The following is a 20,096-nucleotide window of genomic DNA, read 5'->3' on the forward strand; positions in this document are numbered from 1 at the left end:
TTGCTATGGCGTTTGAAGGCGGCTTTATCAAAGTCTTCTTAAGGCCCCTGTCTTTCGCAACTCTCCAAGACGAGGTCCCTTTACTGCTGGTCTCCTCCTTCGTTACTTCTCGTTGTTTTTTAAGCTGACGCACCTCCTCCCGCAGGATAGGTCCATTAAAAACTGAGACAGGTCAAATAACAGATAGTGATGAAGAGATGAGTAGTATTTTTAATAAATATTTTGTATCTGTATTTACTAAAGAGGAACTTAACAATATGCCTTCAGCCGAACAAGTCTATGTGGGTGGGGACGAGGACAGGTTGACGAGTTTAGCAGTTACCAGGGAGGATGTTCTTAAACAAATAGTAAAACTCAAACCAAACAAATCCCCAGGGCCGGATGAAGTGTTTGCTAGGGTGCTTAAAGAATGCAAAGAGGAGCTTTGTGACCCACTGTCAACCATATTTAATAAATCAATAGAGTCAGGCAGAGTGCCAGAGTTTTGGAAAGTTGCTAATGTGATACCAGTTTTTAAGAAAGGAGATAGATCACTTGCGTCTAACTATCGACCAATTAGCCTAACGTCTATTGTGGGAAAGTTACTCGAATCTATAATAGCAAATAAAATTCGTCTTCATCTTGAAAAACATAAATTAATAATTGAGTCGCAACATGGTTTTATAAATGGCCGTTCATGTTTAACAAATTTGTTATCTTTTTATTCTAGCATTGTTGAGGCAGTTGATAGTGGTAAGGATTGCGATGTTGTATACCTTGACTTTAGCAAAGCTTTTGATACAGTGCCACATGAAAGACTGATTAAAAAAATAGAGTCTCATGGTATTGGGGGTGCTATATTAAGCTGGATTAGGGCATGGCTATACCAAAGGAAACAGAGAGTTAGTATAAATGGAATCAAGTCAGAGTGGGAAAATGTTGTAAGTGGAGTGCCTCAAGGCTCTGTCCTGGGACCTCTGTTGTTTATAATATATATAAATGATTTAGATTCAGGTTTGAGTAGCAACATTTGCAAATTTGCCGATGATACGAAAATCGGTAGGGAAATTAATTCGGAGGAGGACTCACTATCACTTCAAGTTGATCTAGATAAGGTTTTGAAATGGTCAAAGGATTGGCAGATGCAGTTTAATGCTGATAAATGTAAAGTTCTGAGGTTAGGTAATGATGATAGAGTTACAAGATACGAGCTGGATGGTGTTGTGATTGCGAAGTCGGATTGCGAAAGGGATCTGTGAGTTATGATTGGTAGGAATTTGGAACAAAAGGATCAATGCATAAATGTTCGTAATAAGGCAAATCGGACACTTGGATTTATTAATCGCAGCGTTAGTAACAAGACACCTGGTGTGGTTCTCAAGCTATATCTTGCTCTAGTTAGGCCCCATTTAGATTATGCAGTTCAGTTTTGGTCGCCATATTATAGAATGGATATAAATTCACTTGAACGTGTCCAGCGTAGGATGACTAAGTTAATTCCCCAAATTAGAAATCTTTCATATGAAGAAAGATTAACAAAGCTTAAGTTGCATTCACTGGAAAGGCGAAGAGTTAGGGGTGACATGATAGAGGTTTACAAGTGGATGAATGGACATAACCGGGGGGATATTAATAGGGTATTAAAAGTATCAACACAGGACAGAACACGAAACAATGGATATAAATTGGATAAGTTTAGATTTAGGAAAGACTTGGGTAAATACTGGTTCAGTAACAGGGTTGTTGATTTGTGGAACCAATTGCCGCGTAACATTGTGGAGGTGGGGTCCCTCGATTGTTTCAAGCACGGGTTGGACAAGTATATGAGTGGGATTGGGTGGTTATAGAATGGGAGCTGCCTCGTATGGGCCAATAGGCCTTCTGCAGTTACCTTTGTTCTTATGTTCTTATGTTCTTATTATAGATTCGAGTAACTTTCCCACAATAGACGTTAGGCTAATTGGTCGATAGTTAGACGCAAGTGATCTATCTCCTTTCTTAAAAACTGGTATCACATTAGCAACTTTCCAAAACTCTGGCACTCTGCCTGACTCTATTGATTTATTAAATATGGTTGACAGTGGGTCACAAAGCTCCTCTTTGCATTCTTTAAGCACCCTGGCAAACACTTCATCCGGCCCTGGGGATTTGTTTGGTTTGAGTTTTACTATTTGTTTAAGAACATCCTCCCTGGTAACTGCTAAACTCGTCAACCTGTCCTCGTCCCCACCCACATAGACTTGTTCGGCTGAAGGCATATTGTTAAGTTCCTCTTTAGTAAATACAGATACAAAATATTTATTAAAAATACTACTCATCTCTTCATCACTATCTGTTATTTGACCTGTCTCAGTTTTTAATGGACCTATCCTTTCCCTAGTCTTAGTACGATATAACTGAAAAAACCCTTTAGGATTTGTCTTTGCTTGCCCTGCTATGCGAACTTCATAGTTTCTTTTTGCTTTCCTTATCTCTTTTTTAACATTTCTAACCAGTTGTACGAATTCCTGTTCTAAAGTGACCTCCCCATTTTTAATTCTTTTGTACCAAGCTCTCTTTTTACCTATAAGGTTCTTCAAATTCTTTGTTATCCACTTTGGGTCATTAGTATTCGATCTATTCAATTTGTATGGTATACTACGTTCCTGTGCTTTGTTTAGAATATTCTTAAATAAGTTATATATTGAATCCACATCGAAATCCCCATTTAAGTCACCTATCGCTGGGTTCATGTCTCGCTCCAAGACCGGCCCACACCCCATACCCAAGACTTTCCAATCAATTTGACCCAAAAAATTTCTTAGGCTATTAAAATCAGCTTTTCGAAAATCTGGCACTTTAACAGAATTTTCTCCTACTGGTCTATTCCATTCTATGCTAAATCTGATTTCTTTGTGATCACTGCTCCCTAGCTCACTCCCTATTTCGATGTCATTAATTTGCGTTTCCCTGTTAGTTAACACTAAATCTAAAATATTATTTTCCCGTGTTGGTTCCTTAATGTGTTGCGTAAGAAAGCAATCGTCAATTAATTCTAGAAAATCTTCTGCTTCACTATTCCCTGTTTTGTTCAACCAGTTTATTCCGCTAAAATTAAAGTCACCCATGACATAAATACTGTTACATAAGAACATAAGAACAAAGGTAACTGCAGAAGGCCTATTGGCCCATACGAGGCAGCTCCTATTCTATAACCACCCAATCCCACTCATATACTTGTCCAACCCGTGCTTGAAACAATCGAGGGACCCCACCTCCACAATGTTACGCGGCAATTGGTTCCACAAATCAACAACCCTGTTACTGAACCAGTATTTACCCAAGTCTTTCCTAAATCTAAACTTATCCAATTTATATCCATTGTTTCGTGTTCTGTCCTGTGTTGATACTTTTAATACCCTATTAATATCCCCCCGGTTATGTCCATTCATCCACTTGTAAACCTCTATCATGTCACCCCTAACTCTTCGCCTTTCCAGTGAATGCAACTTAAGCTTTGTTAATCTTTCTTCATATGAAAGATTTCTAATTTGGGGAATTAACTTAGTCATCCTACGCTGGACACGTTCAAGTGAATTTATATCCATTCTATAATATGGCGACCAAAACTGAACTGCATAATCTAAATGGGGCCTAACTAGAGCAAGATATAGCTTGAGAACCACACCAGGTGTCTTGTTACTAACGCTGCGATTAATAAATCCAAGTGTCCGATTTGCCTTATTACGAACATTTATGCATTGATCCTTTTGTTTTAAATTCTTACTAATCATAACTCCCAGATCCCTTTCGCAATCCGACTTCGCAATCACAACACCATCTAGCTCGTATCTTGTAACTCTATCATCATTACCTAACCTCAGAACTTTACATTTATCAGCATTAAACTGCATCTGCCAATCCTTTGACCATTTCAAAACCCTATCTAGATCAACTTGAAGTGATAGTGAGTCCTCCTCCGAATTAATTTCCCTACCGATTTTCGTATCATCGGCAAATTTGCAAATGTTGCTACTCAAACCTGAATCTAAATCATTTATATATATTATAAACAACAGAGGTCCCAGGACAGAGCCTTGAGGCACTCCACTTACAACATTTTCCCACTCTGACTTGATTCCATTTATACTAACTCTCTGTTTCCTTTGGTATAGCCATGCCCTAATCCAGCTTAATATAGCACCCCCAATACCATGAGACTCTATTTTTTTAATCAGTCTTTCATGTGGCACTGTATCAAAAGCTTTGCTAAAGTCAAGGTATACAACATCGCAATCCTTACCACTATCAACTGCCTCAACAATGCTAGAATAAAAAGATAACAAATTTGTTAAACATGAACGGCCATTTATAAAACCATGTTGCGACTCAATTATTAATTTATGTTTTTCAAGATGAAGACGAATTTTATTTGCTATTATAGATTCGAGTAACTTTCCCACAATAGACGTTAGGCTAATTGGTCGATAGTTAGACGCAAGAGATCTATCTCCTTTCTTAAAAACTGGTATCACATTAGCAACTTTCCAAAACTCTGGCACTCTGCCTGCCTCTATTGATTTATTAAATATGGTTGACAGTGGGTCACAAAGCTCCTCTTTGCATTCTTTAAGCACCCTAGCAAACACTTCATCCGGCCCTGGGGATTTGTTTGGTTTGAGTTTTACTATTTGTTTAAGAACATCCTCCCTGGTAACTGCTAAACTCGTCAACCTGTCCTCGTCCCCACCCACATAGACTTGTTCGGCTGAAGGCATATTGTTAAGTTCCTCTTTAGTAAATACAGATACAAAATATTTATTAAAAATACTACTCATCTCTTCATCACTATCTGTTATTTGACCTGTCTCAGTTTTTAATGGACCTATCCTTTCCCTAGTCTTAGTACGATATAACTGAAAAAACCCTTTAGGATTTGTCTTTGCTTGCCCTGCTATGCGAACTTCATAGTTTCTTTTTGCTTTCCTTATCTCTTTTTTAACATTTCTAACCAGTTGTACGAATTCCTGTTCTAAAGTGACCTCCCCATTTTTAATCCTTTTGTACCAAGCTCTCTTTTTACCTATAAGGTTCTTCAAATTCTTTGTTATCCACTTTGGGTCATTAGTATACGATCTATTCAAATTTGTATGGTATACTACGTTCCTGTGCTTTGTTTAGAATATTCTTAAATAAGTTATATCTAGATGCTCTAGATATTTCATCCCATAGATGCTTTGCTTCCATTCTGTCTAAATTTGGTGGCCTATATATTACTCCTATTATAATATTATTAGCTTTTTCGTTTAATTCAATCCAAATAGTTTCTGTGTGTGGCTCTGTTTTGATTCCCTCTTTGAGACTACATTTCAAATTGTCCCTAACATATATGGCTACTCCACCTCCTCGTCTAATATATCTATCTGTGTGAAATAGTTTAAATCCATATATTTGATATTCAGCTAATAGTTCTCTATTTTCTACATTCATCCACGTTTCGGTAAGTGCAATAATATCTATTTTTTCTGTGCAGACAAGAGCCTTTAATTCGTTAATTTTATTTCTTAGACTTCTACTGTTAGTGTAATATACCCTAAGTGAATTCTTATTTTGCGGACCTTCTCTTTCCCTGATCGTTTTGCCAATTCCTTTCTCCCACAAACACATACTTTTATTACCTCCTTCCTCCAAATCAATTCCCATACCTCTATCTACTAACAGTTTAAACCCAAACAAACACCTCTAACCACTTCTTCTAACGAGTTCGCAACAGCAACAACCCCAGCTCTCGATAGATGCACCCCATCACGAGCATACATTTCATTTCTTCCATAGAAGTGTTCCCAGTTGTCTATGAAAGATATTGCATTTGATTTGCAATATCTTTCCAGCCGGCAATTGACACCAAGTGCCCTCGATATCCATTCATTTCCCACTCCCTTTCTTGGAAGAATGCCACATATGATCGGGATTCCTCCCTTGCTCCTAACTAACTCTATGGCTGTTTTATATCTCTGAATCAGTTCCTCACTCCTAACTCGACCAACATCATTTCCTCCCACGCTAATGCAAATAATGGGATTGTTCCCATTACCAGCCATAATATCATTCATGTTGTTTATAATATCACCAATGCCAGCTCCGGGATAGCAAACCCTTAACCTGTTCCCCCTATCTCTAGCACAAAACGTTCTATCCAAATACCTTATCTGGGAATCTCCCACAACTAATGTTTGCTTAGGTACTTCCTTTACTTTCTGAGGGGCCTGCGCTTCCTTTCTCTTCGTTGCTTTCCCTTTTGCGCGATCCACAGTCTCTCCACAGCACTCGTCCTCCAAAACGTCAAATGAATTAGAAGTTGCTATGGCGTTTGAAGGCGGCTTTATCAAAGTCTTCTTAAGGCCCCTGTCTTTCACAACTCTCCAAGACGAGGTCCCTTTACTGCTGGTCTCCTCCTTCGTTACTTCTCGTTGTTCTTTCAGCTGACGCACCTCCTCCCGCAGAAAGTCCAACTCTGTCCTCAGGGCTCCCACTAGAGTCACCAGGTCCTTAACTACAACTTCCATATTGCAATGATAATATAACAACACTCAGGAGCTCCGGTTAACACAACCTCTCACTGTGACTTCACCTGACCTACCCAAAACAATCCTGTTATTATTTTGTTATGCCTGCCTCCACTTTGAAGAGAGAATGAGGTGATCTGAGTTTGTTCTTACATAAGAACATGGAAAATAAAGGTAACTGCAGAAGGCCTACTGGCCCATACGAGGCAGCTTCTATTTATATCCACCCAATTCCCCTCATATACATGTCCAACCCACGCTTGAAACAATCAAGGGACCCCACCTCCACCACGTTACACAGTAATTGGTTCCACAAATCAACAATCCTGTTACCAAACCAGTATTTACTCTAGCCTTTCCTAAATTTAAACTTATCCAATTTATACTCATTGTTTCTTGTTTTGTCCTGTGTTGATACTTTTAAGATCCTATTAAGAACATAAGAATAAAGGTAACTGCAGAAGGACTATTGGCCCATACGAGGCAGCTCCCATTTATAACCACAATGGGGGACTAATATCCCACTTTGTTATGACCATTCATCCAATTTCACACCTCTATCAGGTCACCCCTAATTCTTCACCTTCCGAGAGAATGTAATTTAAGCTTTGTCAATCTTTCTTCATATGACAGGTTTCTAATTTGGGGGATTACCTTTGTCACCCTTCTCTGGACGCGTTCAGTGAATCTATATCTATTCTATAGTACGGCGACCAAAACTGAACTGCATTATGAACAAATCCACAAGGGCCGTGATGAGGGGTTCGAACCTACATCTGAGAGGATCCCAGATGCTGCCTTAATCGACTAGGCCACGACATGGAAAAGAATTGCAACCGGGAGTTCCACTGGACTCACACGGATCATAAGAACATAAGAACAAAGGCAACTGCAGAAGGCCTATTGGCCCATACGAGGCAGCTCCTATTTATAACCACCCAATCCCACTCATATACATGTCCAACCCATGCTTGAAACAATCGAGGGACCCCACCTCCACAATGTTACGCGGCAATTGGTTCCACAAATCAACAACCCTGTTACTGAACCAGTATTTACCCAAGTCTTTCCTAAATCTAAACTTATCCAATTTATACCCATTGTTTCGTGTTCTGTCTTGTGTTGATACTTTTAATACCCTATTAATATCCCCTTTGTTATGTCCATTCACCCACTTTTCAGATTCAGATTCAGATGTTTATTCAGGTAAGGTATATACATACAAGTGATGTTACATTAATGGATTGATATATAGATAGAGCTAGTACATACAATGCCTAAAGCCACTATTACGCAAAGCGTTTCGGGCAAGAAAAACATTAATATCTAGAACTTAATACTAATTGAGCATAAAGAATAAAAGATGTTGAGAACAAATACAAATAAAGATAAAAAAAAAGGGGGAACATGACTGAAAAAGCAGCACAAATACAATAGGTTGACAAACAGTGTTGATTAAAAAAAAAAAAAAAAAAAAAAAAAAAAAAAAAAAAAAAAAAAAAAAAAAAAAAAAAAAAAAAAAAAAAAAATAAATAACAGACATGGGTTGACAATAGAGGAGTGAGGTAGATTACAGGGAATTTATTAGGTAGTGTTTAGTTTTTATCTTAAACTGGTTGAGAGAGGTACAGTCTTTAACATGGTTGGGAAGGTCATTCCACATTCTGGGCCCCTTGATTTGCAGAGCATTTCAAGTTTGATTAAGACGTACTCTAGGAATATCAAAACTGTATTTATTTCTGGTGTGGTGCTCATGGGTTCTGTTACAACCTTCTATGAGGCTTTTAAGATCAGGATTTGCATTATAGTTTAGCGTTTTATATATGTATAATACACATGAGAGAATGTGCAGTGACTTAATATCTAACATATTAAGAGATTTGAGTAGGGGTACCGAGTGATGTCTGGGGCCAGAGTTGGATATTGTTCTAATAGCGGCTTTGTGTTGGGTAATTAGAGGACGTAAGTGATTTTGGGTAGTAGAACCCCAAGCACAAATACCATAGTTGAGATAAGGATAGATAAGGGAGTAATAGAGAGTCACCAGGGCAGGGCGTGGTACATAATATCTGATCTTAGAAAGAATGCCCACAGTTTTTGAAACTTTTTTTGATATATTTAGAATGTGTCCCTGGAAATTCAGCTTGTGGTCAATGAGAATGCCAAGGAATTTGCCATCTAATTTGTTACAAATTTGGGTATTGTTTATTTTGAGATTTATAAGACTAGAGGATTTATTGCCAAACAGAATATAGAAGGTTTTGTCAATGTTAAGGGTGAGTTTGTTGGCAGTTAGCCAAAGATGGACTTTATTTAGCTCAGTATTTACTGTGGCATTTAGAGCAAGAGGGTCAGGACTGGAGTAAATGAAGGTTGTGTCGTCAGCAAATATAATTGGTTTGAGGTGTTGGGAGGCATTTGGAAGGTCATTAATGTAGATGAGAAAGAGGAGAGGGCCAAGTATGCTGCCCTGAGGAACACCAATGTTGATGGGTAGGGTGGGAGAAATTGTATTATTCACAGAAACATATTGGAGCCTGTCAGTAAGGTAGGACTCGAGGTATTGTAGGGAGTGTCCTCTGACTCCATAATGATGTAATTTAAGAAGAAGGTTATGGTGGTTGACAGTATCAAAAGCTTTACGCAGGTCCACAAATAACCCAACAGGGAACTCCTTTTTATCAAGAGCTGTATGAATCGAGTTAAGCATACTAATAAGTGCATCGTTAGTGCTTTTTTTGGGTCTGAAGCCATATTGGCAAGGGCTAAGTATATTGAGTTTGGCTAGATATGAGTAAAGCTGCTTGTATATAAGTTTTTCAAAAATTTTTGACAAGTTTGGCAGGATTGATATAGGTCTGTAGTTGTTAACATCTGTGGGGTCACCACATTTGTGGACAGGCGTTACTCTCGCTTTTTTTAGAATATCTGGAAAGGTTTGGAGTTCAAGTGACTTGTTGAAGAGCACAGCAATAGCAGGGGCTAAAGATCTGGAGGCTTTTTTGTAAATTAAAGTTGGTATCTCCTCAAGGGCACCAGACTTGGTTTTAAGGGAAAGGATTATCTCATTGACGTCAGTGGAGTTAATAGGCTTTAGGTACAGAGACTGTGGATAGTTACCTGTAAGATAGTCCTTAATGTCAGTACTGGAAGATGGAATATCATTTGCAAGGGATGAACCAATGGAAGAGAAGAACCTATTGAACTCAATAGCAGAATCAGAGGCTAAAAGCTGACCATCGTTATTAGACAGGAGAGTCGGTTTGTTATTTAAAGATTTCTTTGATCCCAATATTTGTGAAATTGTGCTCCAAGTTTGTTTAATGTTGCTCTTTATTTGAGTAAATTTATCTTCGTAGTATTTAGTTTTGGCTCGTCTAATTATCTTAGATGGCAATAATGAGTAATTCTTTGAGAATTCTTTGGAGACAATTCCTAACCTATACTTCTTCTCAAGGTCGTGTTTTTTGTTAATGGATTTCAGTATTCCCTTTGTAAGCCAAGGATTGTTAAGCCTTTTGCTTGTGACTTGTTTTGTAAGCCTAAGAACATAAGAACAAAGGTAACTGCAGAAGGCCTATTGGCCCATACGAGGCAGCTCCTATTCTATAACCACCCAATCCCACTCATATACTTGTCCAACCCGTGCTTGAAACAATCGAGGGACCCCACCTCCACAATGTTACGCGGCAATTGGTTCCACAAATCAACAACCCTGTTACTGAACCAGTATTTACCCAAGTCTTTCCTAAATCTAAACTTATCCAATTTATATCCATTGTTTCGTGTTCTGTCCTGTGTTGATACTTTTAATACCCTATTAATATCCCCCCGGTTATGTCCATTCATCCACTTGTAAACCTCTATCATGTCACCCCTAACTCTTCGCCTTTCCAGTGAATGCAACTTAAGCTTTGTTAATCTTTCTTCATATGAAAGATTTCTAATTTGGGGAATTAACTTAGTCATCCTACGCTGGACACGTTCAAGTGAATTTATATCCATTCTATAATATGGCGACCAAAACTGAACTGCATAATCTAAATGGGGCCTAACTAGAGCAAGATATAGCTTGAGAACCACACCAGGTGTCTTGTTACTAATGCTGCGATTAATAAATCCAAGTGTCCGATTTGCCTTATTACGAACATTTATGCATTGATCCTTTTGTTTTAAATTCTTACTAATCATAACTCCCAGATCCCTTTCGCAATCCGACTTCGCAATCACAACACCATCTAGCTCGTATCTTGTAACTCTAACATCATTACCTAACCTCAGAACTTTACATTTATCAGCATTAAACTGCATCTGCCAATCCTTTGACCATTTCAAAACCCTATCTAGATCAACTTGAAGTGATAGTGAGTCCTCCTCCGAATTAATTTCCCTACCGATTTTCGTATCATCGGCAAATTTGCAAATGTTGCTACTCAAACCTGAATCTAAATCATTTATATATATTATAAACAACAGAGGTCCCAGGACAGAGCCTTGAGGCACTCCACTTACAACATTTTCCCACTCTGACTTGATTCCATTTATACTAACTCTCTGTTTCCTTTGGTATAGCCATGCCCTAATCCAGCTTAATATAGCACCCCCAATACCATGAGACTCTATTTTTTTAATCAGTCTTTCATGTGGCACTGTATCAAAAGCTTTGCTAAAGTCAAGGTATACAACATCGCAATCCTTACCACTATCAACTGCCTCAACAATGCTAGAATAAAAAGATAACAAATTTGTTAAACATGAACGGCCATTTATAAAACCATGTTGCGACTCAATTATTAATTTATGTTTTTCAAGATGAAGACGAATTTTATTTGCTATTATAGATTCGAGTAACTTTCCCACAATAGACGTTAGGCTAATTGGTCGATAGTTAGACGCAAGTGATCTATCTCCTTTCTTAAAAACTGGTATCACATTAGCAACTTTCCAAAACTCTGGCACTCTGCCTGACTCTATTGATTTATTAAATATGGTTGACAGTGGGTCACAAAGCTCCTCTTTGCATTCTTTAAGCACCCTGGCAAACACTTCATCCGGCCCTGGGGATTTGTTTGGTTTGAGTTTTACTATTTGTTTAAGAACATCCTCCCTGGTAACTGCTAAACTCGTCAACCTGTCCTCGTCCCCACCCACATAGACTTGTTCGGCTGAAGGCATATTGTTAAGTTCCTCTTTAGTAAATACAGATACAAAATATTTATTAAAAATACTACTCATCTCTTCATCACTATCTGTTATTTGACCTGTCTCAGTTTTTAACGACCTATCCTTTCCCTAGTCTTAGTACGATATAACTGAAAAAACCCTTTAGGATTTGTCTTTGCTTGCCCTGCTATGCGAACTTCATAGTTTCTTTTTGCTTTCCTTATCTCTTTTTTAACATTTCTAACCAGTTGTACGAATTCCTGTTCTAAAGTGACCTCCCCATTTTTAATCCTTTTGTACCAAGCTCTCTTTATACCTATAAGGTTCTTCAAATTCTTTGTTATCCACTTTGGGTCATTAGTATTCGATCTATTCAATTTGTATGGTATACTACGTTCCTGTGCTTTGTTTAGAATATTCTTAAATAAGTTATATATTGAATCCACATCGAAATCCCCATTTAAGTCACCTATCGCTGGGTTCATGTCTCGCTCCAAGACCGGCCCACACCCCATACCCAAGACTTTCCAATCAATTTGACCCAAAAAATTTCTTAGGCTATTAAAATCAGCTTTTCGAAAATCTGGCACTTTAACAGAATTTTCTCCTACTGGTCTATTCCATTCTATGCTAAATCTGATTTCTTTGTGATCACTGCTCCCTAGCTCACTCCCTATTTCGATGTCATTAATTTGCGTTTCCCTGTTAGTTAATACTAAATCTAAAATATTATTTTCCCGTGTTGGTTCCTTAATGTGTTGCGTAAGAAAGCAATCGTCAATTAATTCTAGAAAATCTTCTGCTTCACTATTCCCTGTTTTGTTCAACCAGTTTATTCCGCTAAAATTAAAGTCACCCATGACATAAATACTGTTAGATCTAGATGCTCTAGATATTTCATCCCATAGATGCTTTGCTTCCATTCTGTCTAAATTTGGTGGCCTATATATTACTCCTATTATAATATTATTAGCTTTTTCGTTTAATTCAATCCAAATAGTTTCTGTGTGTGGCTCTGTTTTGATTCCCTCTTTGAGACTACATTTCAAATTGTCCCTAACATATATGGCTACTCCACCTCCTCGTCTAATATATCTATCTGTGTGAAATAGTTTAAATCCATATATTTGATATTCAGCTAATAGTTCTCTATTTTCTACATTCATCCACGTTTCGGTAAGTGCAATAATATCTATTTTTTCTGTGCAGACAAGAGCATTTAATTCGTTAATTTTATTTCTTAGACTTCTACTGTTAGTGTAATATACCCTAAGTGAATTGTTATTTTGCGGACCTTCTCTTTCCCTGATCGTTTTGCCAATTCCTTTCTCCCACAAACACATACTTTTATTACCTCCTTCCTCCAAATCAATTCCCATACCACTATCTACTATAGCCTAGGACAGTGGGTGTTATAAAGGCTAAGAGTTGTTTGTAGAAAAGATTGCACTGCTAGGTTGATGTCCCCTATGTTACCTAACTCGGACTCCCAGTTGACATTATCAGCAGCAGTTATAAAATTGTTTATAGCAGTTTCATTGTGCAGCCTAAAGCTTAACTCCCTTGTTTCTAGAGGTGGTTTGCTAATGTTAGTTAAGAGAAATGTGGGGTAGTGGTCTGTAGTGCTATCGGTGATTATACCTGAAGTAAGCGGAGAGGTTATGTTGGTCCAGATGTGATCTAGAGTCGTGGCAGTGCTATCAGTGATTCTAGTAGGTATAGTGATTAAGGGTATGAGGAGGCAGGAATTCATACAGTTGAGGAAGCTAACAGCAGTAGGGTGTTCTGGCTCGCAGAGGTCAATATTAAAGTCCCCTGCGATAATTAGGTGGGTTTTGTTCAGTCTGTTATCAAGTATTAGATTTCTAAGGTTTGAGTTGAATACAGACACATCAGTGTTGGGAATTCTATAGACTGCACCCACAGACAGGACAGACTCGGCACCCTTGACTCTGAAGCTGGCGAAGATATACTCCCCATAGCAGTCTCTAGTTCTAATTTCTTTTAAGCATGTTAGTTCTTGGTGGTAGTAAAGAGCAGTGCCACCACCTCTCTGAAGTTGACGACAGTTGTGAATTGCTGAGTAGTTAGGCATGTTAAAGAGTTGAGTAGTATCCTCTTTCAACCATGTTTCAGTAAGTATAATAAAAGAGAATTTGTTGCCAATAGTTTCAATCAAGGCACTAACATCATCGACTTGTAAACCTCTATCATGTCACCCCTAACTCTTCGCCTTTCCAGTGAATGCAACTTAAGCTTTGTTAATCTTTCTTCATATGAAAGATTTCTAATTTGGGGAATTAACTTAGTCATCCTACGCTGGACACGTTCAAGTGAATTTATATCCATTCTATAATATGGCGACCAAAACTGAACTGCAATCCTGTAGCCTCTCCGAGACACAAACGTAGGTTCGAGCCCTTATCACGGCCCTTGTGGATTTGTTCATTTGATGAATCACGCTATTGTGATTTCTGTATGTATTGAACTGCATTATCTCAATGGGGCCTAACCAGAGCAAGATATAACATTTATGCATTGATTTTTTTGTTAAATTCTAACTAATCACATCTCCCTGATCCCTTTTGCAATCCGACTTCGCAATCTCAACACAGTCTAGCTCGTATCTTGCAACTCTATCATTAAATAGCCTCAAAACCTTACATTTATCAGCATTAAACGGCATCTGCCAATCTTTTGTCCATTTCAAAACCCTATTTAGATCGTCTTGAAGTGATAATGAGTCTTTTTCAATATTTATTTCCCTCCGGATTTTTGTATCACTGGCAAATTTGCAAATATTGCTGCTCAAACCTGAATAAAAATCATTTATATATATCATGAATAACACAGCCCCAGGACTGAGCCTTGAAGCACCCCATTTATAACATTTTCCCAGTCTGACTTAACAATCTAACTTGGGTGCCTGACAGCTGAATGGACAACCCTTCGGATTCGTAGTCCTGAGGTTCCGGGTTCGATCCCTGGTGGAGGCACAGACAAATGGGCAAAATGTTTATGGGAGCCGGTGGCTGAGCGGACAGAAGACTGGACGCGTGATCCTGTGGTCCCGGGTTCGATCCCGGGCGCTGGCGAGAAACGATGGGCAGAGTTCCTTTCACCCTGATGCCCCTATTACCTAGCAGTAAATAGGTACCTGGAAGTTAGTCAGCTGTCACGGGCTGCTTCCTGTACTTGGAGGCCTGGTCGAGGACCGGGCCACGGGGACACTAAAGCCCCGAAATCATCTCAAGATAACCCCATTTATACTAACTCTTTGTTTCCTTTGGTATAGCCATGCCCTAATCCAACTTAATATAGAAGCCAATACCATGAGCCTCTATCTTTTTTAATCAGTGTTTCATGTGGCACTGTATCAAAAGCTTTGCTAAAGTCAAGGTACACAACATCACAAACCTTATCACTATCAACTGCCTCAACTATGCTGGAATAAAATGAATGCAAATTTGTTAAACCTGAAATGCCATTTGTAAAACCATGTGATGAATCATTTATTAATTTATGTTTTTCAAGATGAAGACGAATGGTATTTGCAATTATCGATTCAAGTAACTTTCCAACAATAGATGTTAGGATAACTGGCTGAAAGTCTGACGCAAGTGATTTATCTCCGTTCTTGAAAATTGGAACCAAATTAGCAACCTTCCACGACTCTGGCACTCTGCCTAACTAATGATTTATTAAATATGGAAGATGATGACTTGCAAAGCTCCTCTTTGCATTCTTTAAGCACCCAGGCAAACAATCCATCTGGCCCTGGGGATTTGTTTGGCTTGAGTTTCACTATTTGTTTAATAACATCCTCCCTGGTAACTGCTAAACTGGTCAACCTGTCCTCGTCCCCACCCACATAGACTTGTTCATCAAAAGGCATAATGTTAAGTTCCTCTTTAATAAACACAGAAATAAAATATTTATTAAAAATACTACTCATCTCTTTGTAGTTATCAGTTATCTGACCTGTCTCAGTTTTTTCTGGACCTATATCCTTTTCCTAATCTTTGTTCGATAAAACTGAAAAAAACTATAGGATTTGTCTTTGCTTGGCCTGCTATGCGAACTTCATAATTTCTTTTTGCCTTCCTTATATCTTTTTTAGCATTTCTAACCAGTTGGACGAATTCTTGTTCTAAACTGACTTCCCTATAAATAATCCTTTTGTACCACGTTCTCTTTCTACCTATAAGGTTCTTCAGATCCTTTGTTATCCAGTTCGGGTCATTATTATTCGATGTATTCAATTTGTATGGTATACTACATGCCTGTGCTTTGCTTAGAATATTTTAAATAAGTTATATGTTAAATCCATATCAAAATCTTTTTTTTACATCACTCATCGCTGGGTTTACATCTCACTCCAAGACCGGCCCACACCCCATACCCAAGACTTTCCAATCTATTTCACACAAAAAAATTCTTAGTCCATTAAAGTCAGCTTTTCGAAAATCTGACACTTTAACAGAATTTTCTCCTTCAAATCTATTCCATTCTATGCTAAATCTGATTTCTTTGTGATCACTGTTCCCTAGCTCACTCCCTATTTCGATGTCATTAATTTGTGTTTCCCTGTTAGTTAACACTAAGTCTAAAATACTATTTTCCCGTGTTGGTTCCTTAATGTGTTGCGTAAGAAAGCAATCGTCAATTAATTCTAGAAAATCTTCTGCTTCATTATTCCCTGTTCTGTTAATCCATTTTAATCCACTAAAATTAAAGTCACCCATGACACAAATACTGTTAGACCAAGATGCTCTAGATAGTTTATCCCATAGATGCTCTGCTTCTATTCTAAGTTTGGTGGCCTGTATATAACTCCTATTATAAGATTTCTAGCTTTTTCGTTTAATTCTAGTCAAATAGTTTCTGTGTGTGCCTCAGTTTTGATTCCCTCTTTGAGACTACATTTCAAATTTTCCTTAACATATATGGCTACTCCCCCTCCTCGTCTAATATATCTATCTGTGTGAAATAGTTTAAATCCGTTTATTTGATATTCAGCTAATAGTTCTTTGGTTTTTACACTCATTTATGTTTTGGTAAGTGCAAAAATATCTATTGTTTCCGTGCAAACAAGAGGATTTAAATCGATTATTTTGTTTCTTAGACTCCTACTGTTCGTGTAATATACTTTAAGTGTATTGTTATTTTGAGGCCTTTCTCCTTCCCTGTTCATTTTTCATCCCCCCCTCCCCAACCAACGCATACATTTATTGCCTCCTTTCTCCATATCGATTCCCATACCACTATCTATTCAACCCGTCCTCGCAAATTTAATTAGTCAATATTGACTTATTAAATATGTGCATAGGTGACATACTTAACATAATAGTTTCCCTTGAAAAGTTTCATAGAAAACACCGACCTTACCTAACCTACTTAGTATGTTAAGATAAGCATCTTATTGCTTCGTAATTACAATTATTACCTAACCTATACCTATAATAGGTTAAGTAGCAATTGTAATTACGAAGCTATAAGATGCTTATTTTAACATACTAAGTAGGTTAGGTAAGGTCGGTGTTTTCTATGAAACTTTTCAAGGGAAACTATTATGTTTAGTATGTCATCTATGCACGCAACTAATAAGTCAATATTGACTTATTAAATTTGCGAGGACGGGTTGATCTATTAACAGTTTAAACCCAAACAAACCCCTCCAACCACAGGTTCCAACGAGTAGGCAACAGCAACAACCCCAGGCCTGGATAAGAGCTGGGGCTGTACATGATCTTACACTTTCTCGATATGTTCTTACATAATCTTTTACATTCTCAAATTATTCTTACATGTTCTCTGTACAGCGTGCTACACGTTATTCTTGTTCTCAGTTAGTTCCCTTCTCTCTTTTTCTTATTCTCACTAGTTCTTACATGGTCTTACATTTTCTCTATATGTTCTTACATATTATTTCACATTCTCAGATTATTCTTACATGTTCTCTGTACTGTGGGAAAACCTGACTCATTTTATTCATTTAAATTGATACTATTTTCGATAGCTACGAAGGACCACCACTTTTTTGTGGAAAAAGTGGAAAACTAGGTAGAGCAAATGGTTTGATATTAATTTCATGAACTAGTGTCCTATGGATGTTCTTATTTAATAATGCATTGAATATTAAAGGGACTGTATTATGTTATCTTGGGATGATTTCGGGGCTTTAGTGTCCCCGCGGCCCGGTCCTCGACCAGGCCTCCACCCCCCAGGAAGCAGCCCGTGACAGCTGACTAACACCCAGGTATCTATTTACTGCTAGGTAACAGGGGGCATTGGATGAAAGACTCGGGCATAGATATTTTATCGAACACTTCACTTAGTGGGGCCACGTGAGCACCACAAATGCAAACAAATTTATCAGTCTCCGTGGTGTAGTGGTAAGACACTCGCCTGGCGTTCCGCGAGCGCTATGTCATGGGTTCGTATCCTGGCCGGGGAGGATTTACTGGGCGCAATTCCTTAACTGTAGCCTCTGTTTAACGCAACAGTAAAATGTGTACTTGGATGAAAAAACGATTCTTCGCGGCAGGGGATCGTATTCCAGGGACCATAGGATTAAGAACTTGCCCGAAACGCTACGCGTACTAGTGGCTGTACAAGAATGTAAGAACTCTTGTATATATCTCAAAAAAAAAAAAAAAAAAAAAAAACAAGCTTGAATGGTTCCCAAGCCAATATGCAACTGAAAACTCCACACCCCAGAAAGATTCAAACCCATAAGGATTCCCATTTGTGTTACTCAGATCATTGAAAGAACTGGGAATCGGGCGGCTTTTCTATGAAATCTCAGTTCCCAATCACACTAGACGATAGTTAGAATCAATATTCTTAAACTCTTCATCTAAGAATTCTGGACTAAGAACACGAAGAGCTCTTAGATACATAGAGAAAAAAATTATTGTTTCACATTTTATCTATTCCCTGAGAATTAATGAACATAAGATTAATTATTCGTAGGCTTTCTGTAAACACTAAACTTAGTGAACAAACTTTCCTATGAATAAGTATATCTAAGAACGACAAACATTTATCAATTTCAGTCTCCATAGTAAATAATTTATCTTTTGTTCATTATTTCTCAGGGCATAGATACAATGTGAAACAATCAAATTTTTCCTCTATGTATCTAAGAACTTTTCGGGTTGTGAGTCCAGAATTCTTAGATGAAGAATTTAAGAATATTGATTCTATTGGTCTTAATCTTTGTTATCCACTGAGTGTTTTGGAAGTTTGTCGTAGCAAAGCACGTCGTACATATTATAATAATATATGAAGTGAGAAATTTCCCCCAAGGAATGTGTTATGTTTACCATATTTTTCTGGGTTTGAAAATATTGTCAAGGCCTTGAAACTTTTATATATATATGTATTGCTCAATTACGAAAATACTGTTGGTAAACTATTAGCTAGAAACAGCCCTCAAAGTGATAATTGTGTCATTTATAAAATACAGTACCTTATAAAGACTGTAATAGGTTCTATGTTGGGCAAACATTTTTAGATTTGAAAAGTAGAATTTCGCAATATAAATATTCTGTAAGACATGGCCAATTGTCTAATGCTTTGTTTGTTCATTTGTCAGAAAATTCTCACCAAATTGATTGGGAGATAGCTTCTTTAATAACGAACCATAAAACTCCCTTTCAATAGGAACATAATATAATCTGCTTTAATACAGATTACAAAATCATGCAATTTGAACATTAGCAGTGGTTTGTATAATTTAGATCCATTTTTTATTAATCAGTTAAAAGGCGATTTGAGTAGGGTCATTGATACACATTTGTCTCACTAATACTTGTTATGAACTGTATTGTTTGTATATGTGTGCAGATTCCTTATTAAATTAAGGAAATATTCTCGGTTTTCAGCTTAATACTCACCTTTTCCATTGTATATATTTCTGCCTCTCACAGTCGGCTTGCACCACACCCTCATCCTCCTCTTCACCTCACTCACCTTCCAGGAGAACCTCTCCCTCTCTAAACCACTCAGGTTTCAACAGAACCTCAGCCCACTCACCTTCCAGGAGAACTCACACCCTTATTCCTCAAAGTCAACTTCCACCACAACCTCTCTACCTCTCTTACCCTCCATCACAACCTCCAACTACACTCCACCTGTCTCACCTTCCATCACCACCTCCCCGACCCCCCTCCACACTCACCTTTACCATCTTCTGTATCTGCCAGTAGTCAGAAGAGAGCTCGGCGGACTGCAGGTCCAGCTGGTAGATGTCCTCTTCCTCCTCCTCGTCCTCTTCCTCCTCCAGTTCATCCTCAGCTTCCTCCACCTGCTGCTCGTCGTCAGAGTTCTCCAACTGCGAAAATGGGTTATCTTTGAGCTCGCGGAGCCTTGAGGAATGATGCGGGACATTGCATTCTTTGGTGA

The 20,096-nt window shown here is 38.1% G+C and overlaps 1 protein-coding gene across 2 annotated transcripts in view; it reads right to left on the minus strand.

Annotated features, from left to right (window-relative positions):
• Positions 1-20,096, minus strand: part of gudu (Armadillo repeat-containing protein gudu) — a 136,842-nt gene that overhangs the window by 106,593 nt on the left and 10,153 nt on the right. For both annotated transcript variants that reach the window (XM_069329876.1, XM_069329877.1), the window contains exon 2: positions 19,873-20,025. In XM_069329876.1, coding sequence (XP_069185977.1) covers positions 19,873-20,025 — 153 coding nt within the window. The remainder of the gene's footprint in view (positions 1-19,872; positions 20,026-20,096) is intronic.

This window comes from Procambarus clarkii, chromosome 23, assembly GCF_040958095.1.
Source record: "Procambarus clarkii isolate CNS0578487 chromosome 23, FALCON_Pclarkii_2.0, whole genome shotgun sequence".
Classification (NCBI taxonomy): Eukaryota; Metazoa; Arthropoda; class Malacostraca; order Decapoda; family Cambaridae; genus Procambarus; species Procambarus clarkii.